The 21,702-nt window shown below is 40.7% G+C and overlaps 1 protein-coding gene across 2 annotated transcripts in view; it reads left to right on the top strand.

The window, feature by feature from the left end:
- Window positions 1-405: 405 nt before the first annotated feature.
- rims3 (regulating synaptic membrane exocytosis 3) overlaps window positions 406-21,702 on the top strand; it is a 40,086-nt gene continuing 18,789 nt past the window's right edge. Inside the window, exons 1-2 of one of the 2 annotated variants that reach the window (XM_007562616.2) lie at window positions 406-654; window positions 17,412-17,752. In XM_007562616.2, coding sequence (XP_007562678.1) covers window positions 17,488-17,752 — 265 coding nt within the window. In that variant the 5' untranslated portion in view covers window positions 406-654; window positions 17,412-17,487. The remainder of the gene's footprint in view (window positions 655-17,411; window positions 17,753-21,702) is intronic. The other variant, XM_016676686.1, reaches the window with a different exon arrangement.

Genomic DNA, 21,702 nt, shown 5'->3' with positions numbered 1-21,702 from the left:
AGAAAAATAAACACGAAATAGTGACAAAGTCACAATAAAATTAAGACAAAAGTTCCTGGTGTAGCCATCATAATATGTTATAAGTAACACATCTTGACTGCATTGACTACACTGGTAAATACTGCAACGAACACGTAGCCGATTTAAATATTGAACCAATGTTGTGTTCAACCTGACGATGTTTACATCTGTATTTAAAGCTGTAAAGGTGTAGCTGCATATTGAAAGATATTGTGTGTAGTTTAAGGTGAATTGAATTAATCGCTTTGAGCTAACAAAAAAGATCTTTCTTTACAGCTATATGCAGGCAGTTCCCAAAGACGGCCCCAAGTGGTCGCTGTTTGTCCAAAACACTTCCAGGCAGCTTCATCGCAACGCATCTCTCTCTCCCTCCCCTCCTCTCTGCTCTGCTCTCCTCTCCTCCCAGCTCCGCTCCGCTCAGCTCAGCAGTGCGACCCTCACCTCCTCGGATTCCGTGTGACCAGCAGCCCTGAGCGGATAACAGCCGTCCGGCAGAGCGCCGCCCGTCCCGCAAACCAGCACAACCACCATAAAACCCGAACGATGACATTCTTACAGCAGCGACAGGGGCTAACATTTATTTGACAACTTCCCTCCCCACACCTTGCCTCCGCCGCTCCTTGTTGTTAAGCGGTGAGTCCCTTTTTTAATCTGCAGAATCTGTTTTTTTGTTGTTGTTTTTTTTCTGTTCTACTATAGAAACATTTGGGTTTGCTTTCATAAAATGTATTATCTTGTGTCACCTTCCTTCTACTGTTGCATGTACCTTTTGTCATTCAGTCACATAAACTGCTTAAAGGGGTTATTAGAGTCATACAGTCATACTAGACGGAGATGATTGGATTATGCGCGTTATTAAAGCTGCAGCAGAGATAGCGGTGCTGTTTTATTTACTTTCGCTCAGAATGCTACCCTAATGCATATGAAACTGATTATCAAATCAGCAGAGGAAGAAGCAGGGGTCTTGATTAGGTCAGTCGTGCCCCTCTGATTCTCAGGAGATGCCTTGCATTGGAGAGGGTGCGGGGGGGTCAAAGCCATAAATCCACCTCAGGAAGGATAAATCATCCAAGCATCGCCACCACCTCTTGTTGTTTGCGCGCATTTTAATGCATGTGACTCTCAGTGTGACAGGTGGGTGGGGGAGGGCAGCACCAGCTCATTTTAAAGATGCTTCTGCAAGCATTCAGCCCTGGGCCAAGAGCATGCACGCTGAGGTGTGAGATAGTATCAGATGGCGGCACACACACACACACACACACACACACACACACACGCACACCCACACGCACGCGCGCACACGTAGTAGACTGGCTCGTGAAACGTACTTCACTCCCCTGGAGCACAAAATAGACGAATGAAAATCTGAAAAGTGCGGCATGCATGTTATTTTATGCTTTTCAGAATCTCCCGTTTCATTGTTGCGATAACGCAGGTCACAGCGTTGGCGCTCTGGTCGGAAAACAGTCCGCGAAGGACAATTTTCAAGTCTTGCCATGAGATCGGACTTGTGTCTTGTGCAGGTTTCTCTGTGAGGTTAGCCCGACCTTTCATCACATCAACTTTAAAAAAAGCTTCCTTGCACCTTCTGCAGAAAAGTGTCTCAGCTGGCAAGTTTTTGCAGTGGAGATGGTGTGTTCTGGATGACCCCCGCTGTGTTCATTTTTGATCGCACGTATAGAGTTTTTGCCTCTCGGCCAAGTCTAACTAGCTTTTGTCTTATCTGATTAATTCTCGTCCTGTTGACAGTTTTTTTTTTCTCTCTCTCACCTGAGCTGTGGTTTTCTGCAGCTCCTCCAAAGCTATCATGGTCTTTTTGGCTGCTTCTCTGATTAATTCCCTCCATGCCTAGCATGTCTAGCTCTGGCTGCGTAGCAGAAGCAAAACACGACATTGCGTTAACATTGTTGAGTGTTGCAGTGATGGGATTGATTGCAGTGAACTCGCATTTTATTGACGCTCTCCTTCTTTTTCAACATCCTGGCACCCAGGCTGCTCTCTCCCTCAGCTTTAACATGTTGCATAGCACATGAAATATATTAGCTTAGCAAATACTGCATGCCTTATAGGAGATGTTTAAATTTGGGGATATTATTTCATAAAAATGCTCCACAACGTCCTCCCTGACCTGACTGCTGTCAAGATGCTGCTTGTTCACTACCTAACTGGGTTGCTACACACTCTTCTTCCATTTTCAAAAAGACAAAAGTCTATATTTATTATTTATATCAGCCTTATATTCTGTGTCGTTCATCTGAAATAATGGTCATTTCACTCACCACTTCTCGATAACTTTAAATTCAGTTTGGATTAGAGTTGTGCTTCTTAAACTGAAAATAATACCACCAGAGTTCATAAACCAAGCTTTAAAGAATCTGTATTGGACATGGACTTTATTATTATCATTCAACTGCACTTTTAAAATGTATGAGCGAAATTTTGTTGCAGGCCTCCAATAATAAAAACAAACAAATAAATAAATCCAAATTGATAAGAAAAAGTAATAAAATTAGCATATAGAGCAGTTAAGGTGTTTTTAACTAGGTCCAGACACTATGAGAGGATTGAAAACGTTGATCTAAAAAATTTGAGCCCAATTTCAACATTTTGGATTTTCGTTATTTTTGTAACCTACAGACAATAAGACCTCAATACTGCTGAAGCAAGTTCAAAGTCAATTGCACTAATGTTTCTATTAGTAATGAGGTGATTTATGAAGACTGCTGTTGGATTGGACTTTATTTAGGCGTGTCTGAGCAAAGTTGGGAGGGAAAATGGAAATGCACTGCACAAGTTTTCATATTTTTATTTCTAAAAACCTTTCTAAAAATGTGTATGACGTAGCGATACCTTCTCAAGACACTCATGAACGTTAGCGCAATAACGTTGTACTGATCTGGGGAGGAATCAAGAGATCGAAGCTAATGAGCTTCAAGTCAGGAGGAAATAAATATAAGGCCTCTTAGACATTGATGCCATGTGTGATTGTTTCTTTCCAAAGCGTGTAAACCAAGTAAATGACAAGTGCTTCGACTTGCATGAAAAGAACGTAATATTCTACGTTTTTAAGTAGAATATTAATAAATTACTCATGTGTTTGAGTTCTGAAATCTCGCCTGACTCACTCTTGATCTGCTGAGTAATCCAGCGAGACATAATTGAGGCTGGACCTTTTTTTTTCTTTTCTTTTCTTTTCTTTTTTTTTTTTATACCCAATAATGCAGGCGCCGAGCTGAAAATTTCACACGCGTTCCTGCGCATTTCGTCTGAATGTTTTAAGTGGAGTTTAGATTTACCGGAGTGAACTGTTGAACGTGCGTGCCGTTTTGAGGCAGAGTTGCGTCGCGTGCTATCAGATAATCTAGCTCCTCAAAAGGCCAGGCTGACGGCTGTGCACTCTCTCATCCTCCATCAAAACACGCATACAAACGAACGCTTAAAAAAAACAAAAAAAAAACAAAAACGTAGTTGGAAAGGTTAGCACACTCTCATTCAGTCACATTACTGATAAATGCAGTCGCACATCTGACCACTCTTCAGATCCGTTTCTGCCCGTTGCTGGTCCTTGTGCTCTTTGAAATGAAAATCAAATGAAAACAAACTGAGGGGCTGAGCGGACACTTATCATAATAATGAGAGCGCCTCTGCTCGTGTACCTGCTTGCATCTCAATGCGCGTGTTGCTGCACAGCGTGCCGCACGTGTGCGCCGTTGGACGGCCATCTGTAAGGCATAATTCGCTGGCCAAGGGGGATGTGTGTATTGTCGCAGAGTGAGGCCGGTGTTCTGTCAGATCAGCATACGTTGTCAGATAGTCATACGCTTAGCTCATACATGTATACGCTGTCATTACCATATGATTTTATTTAATCATCAACATAGAATCATGACGTAGATCATCATACACTTTGTTATTAACAGCTGTATGGCATCCTGACTTAGCGGTTAAGTCTTACACAGGCGTGTGTTGTAGTTGACTGCAGCTGCAGCCAGACCTGCTTTAAATACATTTTGAAACCACGACAACGCATGTATATTTATATAGTTATCATATTATGTGATATTAGACAATTTAATGACTTATTTTTGTCATAACTTGTTCCGTATGCTGAACTGATGACTGTGCTGACGGTCTGACTTCTTAATGCGCATGCGCGGGCATGCGTACTGACTGCATGTATGATATTCTGACAGCGTATGGCTATCTGACAGAACACCGGACTGGACTGGGGTTTTCAATGACTCGCCGTTAGTTTGCTTCGCATGCTGGGACTAAAACCGTTTTAACATGAATGAGCGGGACTTTGAAATCTGTTAGAAAATACTGTAGTGATCGCAATTTAAATATAGGCAATAGTAGCCTCACAGTGAACCATCCAGCACCCTGAATACTCTTAGGAAACATGGCCTGAAGCAGCTTCAATAATAATAATTAAAAAAAAAAAAACATGAAACAACTATTTATTACCATCCGTAGCAATTCCTATAAAATAAATTAAACTGATTTTTTAAATGTGTAGGAAGGAGCGTTGCTAAAATAGCCATATCCTTGTTTATTCTCCAGAGACTGTAGATCCTTACCTTATATTACCAAGAGGCAGCCATTTTCAAATCGATTAGTCTTTGTGAGAACTGGGTTTGAAATCTTAAAAAAAGAGAACAAAAAACATCAATGAAAGAAAGTAAAATAACAGATTTGCTTTCCCCTTTTTAGCCTTCCTATTACCTGCGGAAAGTCTTGCGCTCGATGCTCACTTTGAGTTTTCTTCACGCAGTAACAACATCCACATTGAAGGGTGTTGTGAGTATACGACCCGGTACCTGTTAGTTTCCACTCACTTCTCAGGTGAAGATTGACTTTTCAGTTTCTAACTTAATATTACCGATTTGTGCCGTTCAAGTAAAGACTCTTTCTTTTTTTTTTTTTTTTTTTTGTACCATAACTCATATTGTCTATTTAAAAATAAAATCTTTACACAGTAAGCATTGACAGGAGAATCTGGCACTAAGCATCAAATTGAATTAAATAATTCTGCATGTTTCAAGTTTCCTATTGTCTTGCTGTCACTCAATACTGTAGGACTAAAGTGCGTTTTATCATAATCTGGCCATCTAAATATACAGTAATGACAAACCATGTTCCCGTGAACACACTCCTCGACTTGTTATCAATTTCCCCTCAGCTGTGATGAGACCAGTGCTGCCAGGGCTTTGGCTACTCTGGGATAATTGCACGCCAGATTTCCTGCTAATGCGGCCATGTGCAAAGATAATTACTTCTCAGGGACATTTGCGACAAATAATTTGGGAAAAATCATTTAGAAAGAAAAAACATTAACAAGAGACTCCGAGTGGAGTGTAACGCGTAAGATGAGACATACAGCAGCTTCCAAAAAATGAAGATGAAAGTGAGTGGCAGCTACGCCAAATAAATAGATCTGAGCATCGCCTGATTGGCTTTAGAGATCCGTTTATCCTCCTCATATCTTTCACGGATAAAACTAAACACTTCAGCTTTAATTGCATAAGGATTCAGTGCTGATTTCTCAAACAGCAAGTTTCCACAAGAAAGGTTTACTTTGCATTAAATGTCAGAGGGGGGAAAAAGTGTTTGTTTGCCTTTTGATGCAGTTAAAAATAGATTGCTTCAAATCGAAAATAATTATTAAGCATAACAAATCTATAGAGCATAAATATGTTTTTTCTTTTTTTAAAATCAAAGCAATACATTCGTGTTAGTCATATTTGTTGAAATGTTTCGCATGTTTCTGTGAAGCTGTGGTATTTTCACCCAAGGTTATCGTATCGTGAGAATTTCATAGTGGCCCACGCCTCGTCCAGTTATGGAGCTGGGCCCCTTTTGAGCTTAATTGGCTGAGACTGCTGACCGACTGTTTCCGTTTTGGATATGTCTGATTCCCTGCTGGTCAAATTTTACATGCTTTGGTTGGTTCCCCCGGATGATTGGTGTCGTGCGCACGGTGACACGGGAGGTAAGAATGGGGCGAGGAGGACACAAGACTCGCAATTCGTTCTGACGATCATCAGCGAAGCGTTGGGGGGGGATTTGTTTCAAAGCATATCAACAATTCAAAGATCATGTATTGCCAACCAGGATTCCTGGACATCGTTCATTTGCTTTTCCAGACTTGCGTTTCCAAACTTCTCTCTCCTTTTATCCCGCTTTTAAAGAAATACAAAATTCACAATGGATTTGTAGCAGATAAGTCTTTAAATATTGATCCTGCAAAAAAAAAAAAAACAGATATAAAGAAAGAAAGGGAGGAAAAATGGGAGGAAGAAAAGAAGGAAAAGATACAATACAGAAACAGCTGAATGGAAAAAAGACTAAAAGGATGTCAGGAAGAAGTGGAGAAGAAAGTAGTGAAGGAACCAAGAATGAAGCTAAGAAAACAACAAACAAAAGTTTTCTTTTCTTCTGCTTAGTGCAATCCTGGTTAAATTAAAAACTAGTTTTCGTGTAAAGCAGGGCTCTCTACTCAAAGAGCCTGCAGGCGCCAGAAGCACTCCCTTAATATTGATTTGTAATTCAAAATTCAATGTATTTGAGGAGTCACTTTTACTTTGGTTAAGTCTTAACAGCATCTATACAAATAATGGTTGATGAAAACTAAAACAGACAGGTCTGACTCTTAAAAGAGCTGTGAATCGACTGTAGGATTCAGTAACACTGGACTTTATTAGTCGAAAGACGGTATTAGTCAGATCTGTAAGTAAAAGAAGTGGCATGAAAAAAAAAAAGGTCACGCTTTAAAAGGAGTGCAGAGTGCGGTAGAAAACCTCCAACAGAAGTCTTTTGAGAGAAGAGATAAACATGCGTCTTTTTCTCCCGAATTCCTGCAGGGTTCTGAAGAATTTTGCTCGAACGGGAGCACTGACGTTGTAAGTGGGGTGAGATCCTGTTTAGATCCAGGATTACACGAACCAGCCACCAGTGTCCCAGTAGGGGTGGAGTTATGGTGGAGTGAGAGGTAGGGGGCTACAGAGAGAGGGATGTCACTGACCACATTAGTCACCAAAGAAAGCAGGCCATAAGTCAGGAAAGCTCCCAGTCTCATCCATCATGCCCCTCTTAACCCACTTTCCTTCCAGCCAAGTCGCTCCGACTTTTTGTCTATTTTCTGCCGGCTCTCCACCACCACCATCACCCCCCGAGCTCCTTCGCTGCTGACGGAGGAACTTTGCCATCCTACTTTTCATGGCAGAAGATGAAAAAGAAAACGCTCCACAGTGCTGTGCAGATTGCAGGTTGAAGCCGAGAAGGCATTCATCAAGCAGCGGGGAACATCCGCCAACGAGCCGCATTATGAGTAAATACAGCAATTAAAGGGAGTCTGTTTAGTTAGTCGTTGTGAGATAAAGAAAATATCATCGTGAGTGATGTGGAGAAAGGGACCTCATGAGCGTCTGAGACTTCGGTTGTATTTTATGAGCGGTCTCACATCTCCTTAAGGCCGCTGGCTCAGTTCCTGGTAACGGGGCATAGCTGACTTACTGCTGCAATGAAAACATGACATTGCCTGCTCAGCGTTGGTCGGATTAGCCTGAAAAATGGGAGGAACTTGGGAGAAGCGGATGAACGTTTCTAGGAATACGGTGTAGTGATTTCAGGCTTGTCACTGCTACAAAGGAAACATTTTTCTGGAAAGCAACGCAGCTATCAATGCTGGGATAAACACGGGCGCTTTTATGAAGCATATTATGTAGCCACAAAGCGTCAAAGTTTCACATTGCAAAAGGATACATAAATAAATACAAGAGAAATAGTAGTTTGAATTGAAAGTACTGCAATAATTAACACTGGTCTGGATTTTCTTCGGGTAGAAATGCACAATTGGAGCGTTATATCTTTTAGCAACAATTAGCTCGATTAGCATTGCCAGTAAATAACACATTTCCAAAAGGCTGTGAGTATTTCCAGATACTACATGTTTGATTGACATGTGGTGTGTGGGCATTTGTCCACTGCTAAAACACAAACCACCTTCATGATGTGCACAAAGACATTTTCCTGTTGGACTTCAGCCTTTGGTAGTTTTTTTTTTCCAGACGCATCAGTGTACAAAAATGCCGATTTCACTTTGACTTGGATCACTCATAATTCACAAAATGAAAGACTTCAGATTGACTCAGAATAATGACTACACGGATGTCTCTCCAGTCGAACGCTTTATTAGCTGTGATCGGGTCGTTTCAGAACAAAATTTTGCCGCCTTCCTTCTGAGCTCTCCTTTAGTCATTAAGCTAGCTGCTTTATTACAAAGGGACGTCCAGTTCTTCAGAATAGAAGCTAAGTTTGAACAAATAATCTTATTTACTCGCCACATCATGCTTTACTGACTATTTTCCAAATTCTTGTGTTAAGAAAATGAAAGACCTTAAAATAAAGGGTATACATCCAATATCTATACATATGGAAATATCTATAAAGTGCAACATCTAAGCAAAGAGTGGACAATATAAGAATGCCATGTCGTACAAAACACTTTGTTTATTTAAAAATACCTTTCTATATTTCTTATTATGTAAATAAACACTACTCATTGGTTAAAACATTTAAATATAAGTGCATTTGTACACATTTCTTATTGAGTAAATATTACTGGTTAAATAGTTGTTGTTTTTTTGCATCTTGAATTTTTAAGTCAATTGGTTAAAAATACTGGAGAATAAATGTCAATGTAGATGCGAAAATGTTCATTTCGCTCATTAGAGACTTAAGACTTAATCTGAAAATGACTTGTAAACATCTTTGTCAACGCACGGAAACAGAGCTGTGCTGAGCGGCGTCTCTGGGTGCCGAAGCGCAGAAGACGCTCGGCAGCCAGCTGCCTCAGGTGAGGGCTGTCGATTGAATTAATAGAGACATTTTTTTTATGGCTGTCATACAGCACCAGCGTTTTTTTTTTTTTTTTTTTTTTTTTTTTGCCCTTTTAACACCTGCAAACTCCCAGCACTTTTTCTAAGCGATTAAGCAAAAACACATCTCTCACATTAGGACGTCGTATGATGGGGAGCACATTGTTCTTAAACCGTGATTTTTAAATCTGCACGTCTGTCCTGAAATTAGAAATCGCGCAGCGCATTGCGTTTGTTTACTGTCGTCCAACGATTCCATTAGAATTCTGAACAGCCTCAGACGGGTCAATCTGACCTGTAAGCGCGACTCTAATTGGGGAAAATCTGAACATTCGCTTCCTTGTCACGGGCGATTTGATGTGATTCGGGCTGTTTATGGGAAAACAAAGTGTGACGGATCATATTTATGCGCGCTGTCATGAGGCGATGCTGAGGGAGCGACTCAGCGACTTACCTTATTAAAGATTTTATTGGATTAAAAAAAAAAAAAAAAACTTGACAGGGCCCCTAGGGGGTGCATGCTTCTTATCGACTCTTTTGTGTGTTCATTTCCCAGGTCCGCTCTGTTTCGGGTTTGTAGTAACTGGATGTTAGCGGACATAATCCAGTTGGACTTTTCTTCCACTCTGTGTTTCTTAGATAAATATTTTGGAGGAGACTTGGATGTTAATTTGGGTCCATCGGCCAAGGCATCAACGCCCTCTGTCATCCGATATCTTGGCTCCGTCTCCTGCCGCTCTGGCACCTATTATTATTCATTACAGCATATGTGTATTTGCACCACTCCGGGTTTCTCAGTGTGGGATTTTGTGCAGGATCCACTTGGCTCCTGGTTTTCCCGCAACCTGGCACTCTGACTCTGAGTGTGTGTTTGCGTGTGTGTGTAACTGTAAACCCATCCTTCTGCCTTCTCGCCTTATAGAGCCCTTATGATCAGAGAGATACACCAGCCACACAGACACACACACACACACACACACACACGCACACACACACACACAGAGAAGTACCATAGTCACCCATTCTGCAACTTGCGCACCGAATGGCACAGCCGGGGGACGTTTCCATGGTAGCCTTAACAGGAAGTGCATTACACCTCCTGCGTGCCCTGTTGATGTGATTTTTAGAGGATTTTCTGTCTGTGCATCTTAAACAGGAGGTCACATGTACATATTCCTGACGTTAAAGCTTAATACCAGTTATTGCATTGAGTGTGTAGCTCTGATCCAACACCAGTAATTAAGAGATTCATTCAGCCGAGAGATCTTTTATTAAATTCTGAGTCACACGCGAGCCGTTTGTGGTTAACACCTCCCTTACAAACATCAATAGCACAAGGCTTTTGGATCGACTGGAACTGAGGCGGTCGATGACTTTTAATTGATATCAGATGACCTGTTGAGCTTCCTTTAGTGACATACCTCATTTGATTTGGTACACTTTACCCTTTTCTGTGCCGTCACAGAGAAAAACAGCTTGAACCTCCCCCCCAAAGAAACTCAATGCACATAAGAAGACTCTGAAATGACAAAGACGGTTAGAACTACAGTGCCTCCTTCACAATTATATCAATTACGGCGTCGCAGGTTAATTAAACGTCCAGCGGTTTGTGAAACAGAGCGATCTCAGAGTGATATTTAATGGATCAGTCAGCCTCTTGTAATTACAAGGCTGTGGTACTTGTGTTCGCATGTGTGGTTGATTCGCACCATCGTTCATTCATGTAGTTCTTTATTTATTTATTTATTTTTTTTTTTTACAGTGTTGTGGGATGTTGGTTTCAGTTTCGAGCGGTGCTGATTTCAGATGTTCAGGATACGCTGCTCTGCTAAACTGTCCGCACCTCTCGTGCTTTTCAACACATCCTCCCTTTACAACGTCGGTGGGTTTTGTTGTTGGAGTCTGATGTGATGGACCAACACAAACTTATGGAAAATGATAGAAAGTTTACTTTTTTTTTTCTTCACAAATGAAAATCTAAAAAAAAAAAGAAAAAAAAGGTGGTATTCATTTGTATCAGCCTTTCTAAGGAAACACTTTGTAGAACTACCTTGTGTTGCAATTAAAGCTCCAACTCTTCTGGGGTGTGTTTCTTCGTCATTCTTATTTTGAATGAGCTTTAGACTTTGACTGGGACATTCTAATACATGTTTTATTCTAAAACCATCCCGTTGCAGCTCCACCTGTGGCTTGACGTGCCTCAATTCATTTCAGTTAATAATGTTAAACAAAAAACCTGACAGCATTGTTGTAAATTGTGAATTGACAATTTTTTCCCTTGCTGATTGAATGTCAATAAATATCAGTAAATTTGAAAATAGCATTAAATGCAGTTACTGTGTTGAGCTTTAGTGATATAAATCGCATTTCTTTAAGAAAACAAAAAGGCCTGTAAAAGCCAATCACAGACATGCAGTTACCCAAAAACGAAGCAATAAATTGAATTTTTGTCGTGATATTTTGTTTTGCTATTGTGGCATTGACAAAAAATATGATAAAAGTACCAAGTTCATTTTCCCCACTCATAACTGACTGCATGTGTTGGTTCGTTCTTGAGCCTCTCCTTTTTGTTTTGTCTCTTGCACCATATCACAGTGACTAATCTTTATTTAGCTCACCCATGTTCCTTTTGACCGTGACCCTGTTCTCCGAGACCACTAATGAAATTCATGCCCACAGCATGATGATGCCACCACCATGCCCCATGTCTCTCACGGCTCCTGCTCTGGTCAAAGCTCTCCCTGCCCGTTCTGTCAGCTCTGGTGGATGCCGTCGTTTTGATCGATTTGTACTTTGCTTTCTGCCGTTCTTTAACAAATCTCTAAGACACGTGTCAGACTTAAAGCCTCAGGGCCAAATCTAGCCTGTCGTAACATTTTATGTGTCCCTCTAGAGCTTAGAGGGCCACACAAATAGAACTTTAAAGATAAAAGTTGTTTGCTTAAATATTTTATCAGTCAAATAAAAGCAGGTTTTATCTGGATAATGCCGAACTACATAAACAACAAAAGACGTTCAATTTTATTTAACTTTAAGAAGTATTCATCAAACCCAGAGAACACTGTTTATTTTTATTTTAAAAGTTAATCAACAGGCAGTTTTATCAATCCATAAACCGGCCCTTTAAGAGCGTTCACGGTCTTGACATGGCCTGAGTTTGACACCTTTCTTCTCAGGCCTTCACAGAAAAGCTGTCCGCATCCTGAAATTCAGTTACACAAAGATGGACTCTGATGTACTAATTAGGTGGCACTGGATTCTATTTAGGGGTGTTACAGTAAAGGGGAGGGGGCTCACTTACAGATGGACGAAACACTTCAGATTTTTAGTTTTGCTTTGCAGTTGCAAAGCACTGTGGAGGAATTTAACTTTGAGAACACTTCAACCTGAATATAGGAACTGATATTTTGGATGGAGGAAACATAATATAAGCTGTAAAAATAGTGTCATTTTTATATTTTCAAGTAAGGGTAAAGGCTAGGCACATGAATAGTGGATAGCGGACGCACACCGTGTCGAGAGAAGCACCGGTGGGAGTTGGGCTGTTTGCTGACAGAGGGAGAAATAGATGAGCTCTTGGATGAGAAGCTTAAAAGCAGAGACGTTTGATGAGGGTGGCCTGTCTGGCGCAGGAATGAAGACGGATGGGTGGCGGGTCCGCCTTAAGGTCCGCCTTATGGTCCGCCTTAAGGTCCGCCTTAAGGTCCGCCTTGAGGTCCAGTATAAAGACAGGTGCATGTTGGCATGTATCGGCGGGGCCACTGTGTTGATGACGGCGAGATCAGAGATTTTTTTTTCTTTTTTCTTGTAATGTGTTTCTGCATAAATATGGAATGAATTGATGAAAAAAAAAGTTTCCTTTTAAACTGATGCAGCAACTGCTTGCCCCACTTTAGAAGGAAGCTTTTTGTTGCTTAATTCATGAGGTGTGGAGTTAATGTAGCACTCAACTCTGTATGTAGAGAAAAAAAAAAACGGGACTCGAAAGGCAATTTAAATATGAAAGCTGTGCTTGTAGAGTCAAAAGAACAGATCTGCAGAAACTCTTTATCGGCACATGATTGCAATTTTTAAAGAGTAGCCAAATCAGAAAGTAAAGATCTTATGATTTAACTTTTTTGTCCAACATAAATATTTCAGATTGTCAAACTAATTTTAATAACAAAGAAAACCTGGATACAAATTTCAAATTAATGTTTGATTTATGTAAGTAAAATTACTCTCCAGAAAACCTATCTGAACAAATTATCAAAAAATGTACATATTAAGAATTTATATATACTTATATGTAAAAATTAAGAGACCACTGGAAAATAATACATAATTTATCTGATTTTACGTTTCATAGGTTTATGTTTGAGTAAAATGAACATTGTTCTTTTATTCTATAAACTACTGACAACATGCATCTGAAATTCTGCATTTATTGGCAGAAAATAAGAAATAGTCAAAATAAAGAAAAAGATGCAGAGCTGTCAGACCTCAAATAACACAAAGAAAACAAGTTCACACTCATTTAGAAACGACAATTCTAATGTTTTAACTCAGGAAGAGTTCAGAAATCAATATTTGGTGGAATAACCATTAAGTTTTCAGTGGGGTTTGTTGCAGTTCTCTGTTGCTTTTTTTTTTTCTAGAGCTGTTGCATAGATAAATATACGCTAGAATTTGTCAGCCAGAGCCGTATAGTCAGCATGTCATATCGTTCTTAGTCTCCTGCTCTTGCCTCCAGCTCTGTTTCCCACAGATCTGGCCACTGCTTCCTGCAGTGTCTCTCTCCCCGACCATTTATTATCATGCATGTCCTCCTACCACGTTTCTCTCCCCCTGTTATTCTTCTCCCTTCACTCGTTTTTTTTTCTCTCTCCTCCCCGTCCCGTCCTCCTGCTCTTCTCCGAAACCAAAATTATTCCATGTATCCTGTTTGCAGCCCTCTCTATCCCTCTCATCTGTTTATTTTTCTCCCCTTGCTTTGCTCACTGTGTGTTCAAAAGCAGAGAGTCGCCCCCCCAGCCCCCAACCCCGCTACCCAGGGAGCCAAAGAACAGCCCACGTTGGCTAGAAGGAGGAAGAAGGGAGAGACTTAGGGCTTGTATACTTACCTAAATTTACACTTTAAAAGACTCACATTCTTCCTCCTGATTATGAGTTTCACAAAAAAAAAGAATCTCACAATGCTTCTTGAGCCTTTTCTAAAGAAGATGATTACTCCTCTGATGCGCCCATTTCAGGTATTCTGTGAACAGTAATGGCAACGCTGTGACAATCATGGTCAGCAGAGCAGAGGAGGTGATTTAGGGAGACACTTGAAATGCACCACATTTGCATTTTGGGTCTCTCTGCCAGAGATTTAAAAGTAAAATCACCACACTGTATACACAATTTGCATTATTTATGATTTTCATTTTGTGCTGATGCCTTGTAAGTCTCTCTCTCTCTCTCTTCTTTATTTTTTATTTCTTTTGAAGTTTGTTGTATTTCTGCACGCACCTCTCCATCACCGACTGGGTGAGCAAAAAACAAAAAACAAAAAAACGAATGTCTTTCAGACGTCCAAAAAAGTCTGGAAATGAGAATATCACATGTGCGTTTTTTTTTTTTTGGCCGCAGAAATTTGATAGATTACCACGAAGTCGTGTTCTGACACTCAAAGCACTGGGATAATGAATCCTGCAGATGTTGGCCCGGGCCGCAGACTTTTCTTTCAGCGCCACCGTGAGGGTTTACAGTTATTGCTTTTAGTGAGCCTCCTGAAAGGCCATCGCATTTAAAGGTGCTGAATTAAATTGGCTCACGTTGATTGTGATCATTGGGGAATCAGCACTAATTATTTTGACCTGCGATAAAAAAAATGAAGTTGGAAAATGTGAACGAATCCCAAGTGTTTTTTTTTAAGAGGATTTGTTCAGTTGGGGGAAAATATCCAGGGTTAAGCAATAATATGCTCCAAAAGACATTTATGTGTTTTTTTTTTAAATATATTGATCAGTTGACTTGACAAAAGAGAGCAGCTGCACACCTAGACTTTTCCAAATGTACAGCCAGAGGACAGATGAAAAGGTTGGAACAGTGGCAAGTAAGGCACAAGCTTATATTTTAACATACAGAAGAAAATACATAAAAATAAAACTCCAAAGCTTACCATAGCAGATTTCAAAATGTGAGGTTTTTTTTCCTTTTGCTTGAAGAGTCAAATATCAACTTATTTTAAGGATTTTTGCACATATTTACCAGGGATTTCAATATAAATTCAACAAGCGTTGTTTTATCTTGTAGTTTTCTTAAAAAACATTGTAATCAGGTTAAGGATCTGAAAGGAAGGGCATAAATAGTGAAGTATTTAAAAAGAAAATTGTTAGAATTTGTTGCTCATGGCTTGAAACATTTATGAAAATCAGCCAGAATAAGAAAATGTTCCCATTTTTTTATCCGCCAAACACTAAAGAGAGTACACAGTTATGAACCGAAACAAAACCTCGAGGTACGGATGATGCTTTTTGTAAGAACTATGGCACATTCTTAGAAAAAAAAAAAATACAGTTCTTTCTAGCTAACTGCTGTACATGCTGCATTTTTTTCCCCCCACCTTAGCAATTGCCATCTATTGTGAGTTAACTTTAGTTGATTAGGAAAATATCTAACAATTAAACACTTGAGAATAAAACAGCGGTTTTCTACTGGGTGTAATATGTGATAAGGTTTCACGCCACTGAGTGTTTTTTAATCTGACAAGAAGCAGAAGATATGGGGGGAGGACAAGTCGCTTTATAGCAAGACCATCAAAAAATTGTAAAGAAAACATAAAACTAATCATTAAATTATATATTTCTTTGTTTTTTTAAGGATAGTTTTGCAGACATCTTCGTTTCGTGCCCATGTCATCATGTTAGAATGCTAGCATTAGCATTCACCTGCAGGTATTTGCTTGTTCCCAAGCAAAGTCTCTCAATTCTTTTGCCATAGCTACATGCTCTTACATATTTAAGTGTGTCAGTGTGTTGAGGTAGATAAATTTTGCAGGGCTTCTATTAATAGGGCGATGAAACTGCAGCTGCTGCTACTTGCTGTTTAAAATAACAAAGGGGAGACAAATCTGGGCTTGAGGAGCGACAATAAATTGTCGTGTGGAAGAAGAGCAGCGACGACAAAGACATAATATTAAAAGGCTCACAGCGTCTACATATTTAATTTGCCCAATGGCTGTCAGTTTAGCCTAATCCCTGCGATACTGTGGGAGAGAAAAGAAAACAGATAACAGATGAGTTCGAAGGCAAGATAAATCAAGAAGGTTTAGCGGCATTGCTCAGAGATAAAGGGCTTTTTATCACCGAAGATGTTTTAATTTCCTTTTGGGGAACACACAAGTGAACCATGATTGAATTTAATAGAGCGATTAGACTATTAGGGTCATGGTAAAAAACAAAACAAAACAAGGGCAAGACGTTGTACAGATGCACTGATCTGAGTTTTGTAAAGCCTATCCTGCCAATAGTGATTGTTATTATTGACCCTAGTGAAAATATGTTATATGGCATTTTTTAGTCATTTAACAATGTACATATTATGCAATATTAACTGTAAGCAATATTTTCAAATGGCTCCCGTCGTTTTCAAATCCAGACAGATACAAGTTGAAGGCTCAAAAATTGCTAAGAAATTGGAAAACACAGCGTCATTTACGTAGCTCCCTTCAGCTTTTGGGCGTTGTCACTGGAAAACAGCAAACTTTTAGTCGTCTTCCCTCCTTACCAACCTCCACACCGAAGAGTGTTATTGTTAATGTGACCTGGGAATGCTTAGGTATGGTGCTTTCAAAGATTAGCTAAAAAAAAAAAAGAAAGATTTTTGAGTTATTGACAGGCGTGTCAAACTGAAAATCATCCAATTGTTATTATTATTTACAGTTTGTCATGTGGAAGAAGAGCAGCAACGACAAAGACATAATATTTAAAAGGCTCACAGCGCCTACATATTTAATTTGCCCAATGGCTGTCAGTTTAGCCTAATCCCTGCGACACTGTGGGAGTTTTGGCAGGCTTGTTTTTCTGCCAAAATAAGTCATAAGACGAGTGTCTCGAAAACTTAGATCGCATGCTGTTTCAACTAGTTAAAAGTTTCACACATCTGTTTGCACATGGTCACAGTGTCCATCTGCTGCAGTGATGACTCAAGTTTACCATGTGAATGTTTAGAGTCTGAAAAATAAGATTTAAAAAAGGAACAAAAAAAAACAACTAGACGAATACCATCTGACAGGGTCACCCCTTCACAGCAGGCCAGCCTTGACATTTAGAGTCTGTGTGTGTTTGTGTGTTTGTGTGTTTGTAGGAGCGGCTTGGTGTTTAGCAAGAAAACAGCCTGCATCCATCTGTACTGTCCTCTCCTACTGACCTTTGTGTTCTTAGTCTCCCAAACTTCTGAATACCACAAAGACTCACACTCTGTCCACCTTCTGTGTCACGGCTAAACTCCCACCCTCACCTTGTTGTTGTTGTTGCTCTCTTTCTTTAGCCCCTGTTCCAGCTCTCCGGTCCCCTTCCCCGGATCCCCTTCCCCTCCCGTCTGACTCTCCGGTTCAGCAGGGACCATGATGCTCAGCAGCTCCGTGGAGGTGCCCAGCCCGGGCGGGATAAGCGGCCTAGGCGGGCTGAGCGCGGCGGCACGGAACGTGGTGCGCTCCTCGAGCATCTCGGGGACCATGTACAGCCTGGAGAAGAGCCCCAGCAATGGGGGTCCGGACTCGGCGTCGTTGACTGGCAACAAGAAGCGGCGCTCCAGCCTGGGCGCCAAGATGGTGGCCATCGTGGGGTTGTCACAGTGGAGCAGAAGCACACAGCAACTTAACCAGCAAGGTCAGTTTGCTGGTGGACTATTTATATAAACTAGGGGGTCTGAAGGTCACACTTTGGGTTTTAAAGGCAAAATTTCCAATGCGCTCCTCTTTGTCATCTTTTGAAATTGGGCTTTGCTTGATTTCTCTGTTTATCATATTGGAATTAAGGTAGATTTAGATATGAATCTACCTCTACAGAGGTTAATCCTCTGGATAAAGCTGGATATATCACCGTAGTTTATTTTCTTTATTGTAGTAAAACTGGTGCTTTAGGAACACCCCAATAGAGGCCTAATGCACTATGAAGTATATTTGTTGGTTCACTGTTGTAATAAGAGTACATATCAACAAGCTTTCTGTGGCTTTGTAAGAGACTGCAGGTCTACTGTGTTCACCGCTGTGCTCTGATCTCTGCAGTGGGTTTGCATTGGTGGCAGTGAGCATGCATTGCGACCGTGGCTCTACGCTCTAATATGTCCCCTATAGCGTGTAATTACAGATCCTGTGAAGCTGCGACAAACGTGCTTGTCGGTTTTGCGCGGGTGTGGTGGAAACAAGACCGTTTGTTCCTGCTGTACGGAGGGATAACATGTCACACAGTTGGAGAAGCTGGGCCAGTAGGGGGAGGGTATCCTGTGGTGTAACATGCTGTGTGTGTTTTTTTTTCTTCCAACGTGTTAATAAAAAAGAAAAGAAAAAAAAACTGTTCCTCTTGCGCTCCTTCCTAGCGTGTTGTGTTTCTGCTGCGAGTGCAGTGGCCAGCAACCTGAACAGAGCAGTGTGCGTCTGTCTGCGTTCTCTGCTGCTTGTCTCCAAACGTTAGCGGGTCCAACGCTCCTTTCAGACATGCACTGCTTTGCTGTGAACTGGCCAGGCTGCAAATATGTCCATGTCAAGGCTGCAAGAACCTTCAGATCAGTTTCTGTTACGGCGTCATGGTATTTGTGCCAAAATGTAAAACAGATGACTAGCATAAACAGAAAAGGACGAATTATTCGTCTTAATTACGACAGCTAATATTGTAGCAACACATTGATACGCAGATTAACTGATGCTGCTTGTGTCCTGCTGTTAGTTTTTATATGTATATATATGCTTGTAGAAAACCAAACAGAAATCCTTTTAAGGTCATTTTCTTTTTCCTGTTTTTAAACATGGTAAATATTCTGAATAAAATGAACTTTCAACGGATGTTTCTCTTTATTGCTCTGCTGACTAAAATCCTAATTTTAGTCAGTAGTCCCAATAGCAGCGAACTGAGGCAGTTGCATTTATACGTTAGTCAGATGTTCTGACTCAAGCTCACTCCAGCTAAAAGTCTTCAAGGACATGGTTAGGTCGTGTCCTATACCTTTTTATGTATCTATTTTTCAAAGTGGTAATGTTTTTAAAGTTTTCTCTGCATGTGAGTGGCATGCTAGTTGCTCTCTTGCTAGCTAGACGTATGTTGTGCCTATAGTGCTTTAAACTGAATGTAACTTGTTTTTCTATCTGTTGTGTGCAGCGATATGACAAAATGTTCAGTGTTTATGATTTCCAAAAAGAATCCACTCTAAGCAGTGGATCTATGACAGAACTTTACAATACTGAAGAGACTCAAGAGCTACATCCAAATCCTGCCAACTTGCATTAGTCACACTCGTTTGTACCACATAAAATGTTACTTCAGGTATCTTATGCAACATTGGAATCAATTACTCACCTATCTGACACTCAGGCTCTTTATTCTCTGACTATAGCATCAAGATTATCTTTCATAATAGCTTCCACTTCAGGTTTTAGTACATTCGTGTATCGAGACACACTTATATAAAGCTCATAGTCCTTTATGAACAAGCTATATTGTCGGCTTCTGAAAACGCCATTTCCCAATATAGACTCATGCAGAAAGAACTCGCTCCGCTCAGGCACAGCTGACTCTTGTCTGACGCAGACAGAGCTGTCGATATTTTCACCACAGGGGCTTCCGTGTCTCTGTGTTTGTGGTGCTGAGGAGAGCACATAGGAGGGGAGAGTGTGGAAGAGGAGGCAAGGAGAAGCTAAGGATGTAGAAAAGAGGAAGGGAGATGAATCTAAATTTAGATGTCCTTATAGCAGCCAGAAGAACACATCAGGCCTGGAACCAAATCACAACATCACAGCACCGTTCTTCTTCCTTCTCCGTGTTGTCAACAGGCTGTTAGATAAACGTCAAAAGTTATTTCAGCAATTTGAAAAAATATAGTTGTTCCTATTACCGAAATTACGGTTGGTAGTGAATTTGGTTATACTAGAGTTTACCAAAAAAAAAAAAAGAAAAAAAAAGTGATGCACACTCCTCAGAGTCTTTCATGGTGCCATTGTATAACCATAATTAAACTTTGGTGTGTTTTATTGGGGGTTTATGTTATGGACCTGGGCAAAGAATTGCGGAATTGTGAAGTGGAAGGGAAAATATACACGAGGTCTTGTTTGTAGTTCGCAACCAGCCAGGTGGGGAAGATAGACGTGTGGAAGAAGCTGCTCTGGCCCACTGAGACCCAAATTGAATTATTTGGCCTATATGCAAAATAGCATGAAGCTAGTCAGAGTTAATGGGAAGATACATGGAGCTAGCTACAAGGGAAAATCAAGGCTATTTGATTAATGCAGTTCATATAAGCATTTAGTGCTTTTTATTAGTGGTCCCAAAACCAGGTCCTGAAGGCCCACCATCCTGCATATTTTAGGAATCATTCTTAAATAAAACTCAAATTGCCTAGAAAGTCATTTGGGGAGGTGTGAATGCACAATCGGACCAAAACAAATTAAACTTTGGCCCTCTTAAAAACCTGCGCCTTGTTGAGTTGATGCGAACTCTGGTGCGGTTTGAATGTGTACGTGAACGCCAAACCTACCGGAGACCACTCCAAGCGAACTGTAGCGTAGAACCTTCTGGATAAATACGACAATAAGAAACGTTTTTGTTTCGAAGGTAGAAGGAGAAATGACTCGACTTTTACAAAAGACAAATATCCTACAGCTACAAATTCTATAACTACAAAATGTAAACAAAAACAATGCTTTTGTGCCAGACGTCTTCTTCAAAAGTTTTTTGCGGCATTTCCCTCAGTGGTTCTTGGTGTAGCGCCACCACAGATGAGGGCGTGGACAGGATTTTTGAAGGGTTTGGATCGTTTGACGCAGAGCTGTGCGAAAGTGAACCGCACCAGCTGAAAGTGTAACAAATGTAGCAGTTCTGGTCCAAAACTGAACCGAGTCTACTGGACTATCAGGAGTGAAAACACTCTTAGAGATCCCTGTTCCTGCACAACTGATAGAATTAAATCATTGGGCCACTCACCACCTCATTGGCGTCAAAGGAAAAAAAATTCTCGTACCGGTAATTGTAGGAAATACCCTAAAACCTCCAAAAACAAAGGAATCAGTGTATCTTGAAAAGAAAATGTTACTGAGGCTTACAGGGTAAAACGTTCCAATTGACTTAGCTTCAAATTGAATCAAGTCATAAGGCTTTTGCGTAACATTTGTCCAGCCAGATGATGTCACTGATCTTCTAGGAATCTTCTCAGGCAAAGTTACAAGTCTGGTACGGAAAAACGATCTTGTTTACTCAATGAAGGCTGGATTTGGGTCTTGTTTTCCAATTACTACCTCTTTTATTTGGTTTGCATAGATGCCAAAGTAAAGTAAACTACCTACGTGAGCCACTGAGACTGGGTGATAAAGAAGCACTGCGTCTTGAAATGCTTGGGCTAGTTGTGTCTCCTTTCGGGTTTCGCCCTGGCAGTCGTTAACAGCTCCGTCCGGTCAGCCGCTGGAACTCCATGTTCCGACTGACACGTGCTGATTGGTCGGTGGGCTGGGTCGACCCAGCAGTCTGCTCCTTGCTCCGCTCAGTCACTCAGCTAATAGCCAATAAGCCCCCGGACTGATTTACTCGGGATGGAAGAGTGAGACGGAGTAAATCTGCACTGCATGTGTAGCAAC

This window comes from Poecilia formosa, unplaced genomic scaffold, assembly GCF_000485575.1.
Source record: "Poecilia formosa unplaced genomic scaffold, Poecilia_formosa-5.1.2 Scaffold139, whole genome shotgun sequence".
NCBI lineage: Eukaryota > Metazoa > Chordata > Actinopteri > Cyprinodontiformes > Poeciliidae > Poecilia > Poecilia formosa.
The sequence above is the reverse complement of the archived record's forward strand: the minus strand, read 5'-3'. Positions and strand labels throughout refer to the sequence as shown.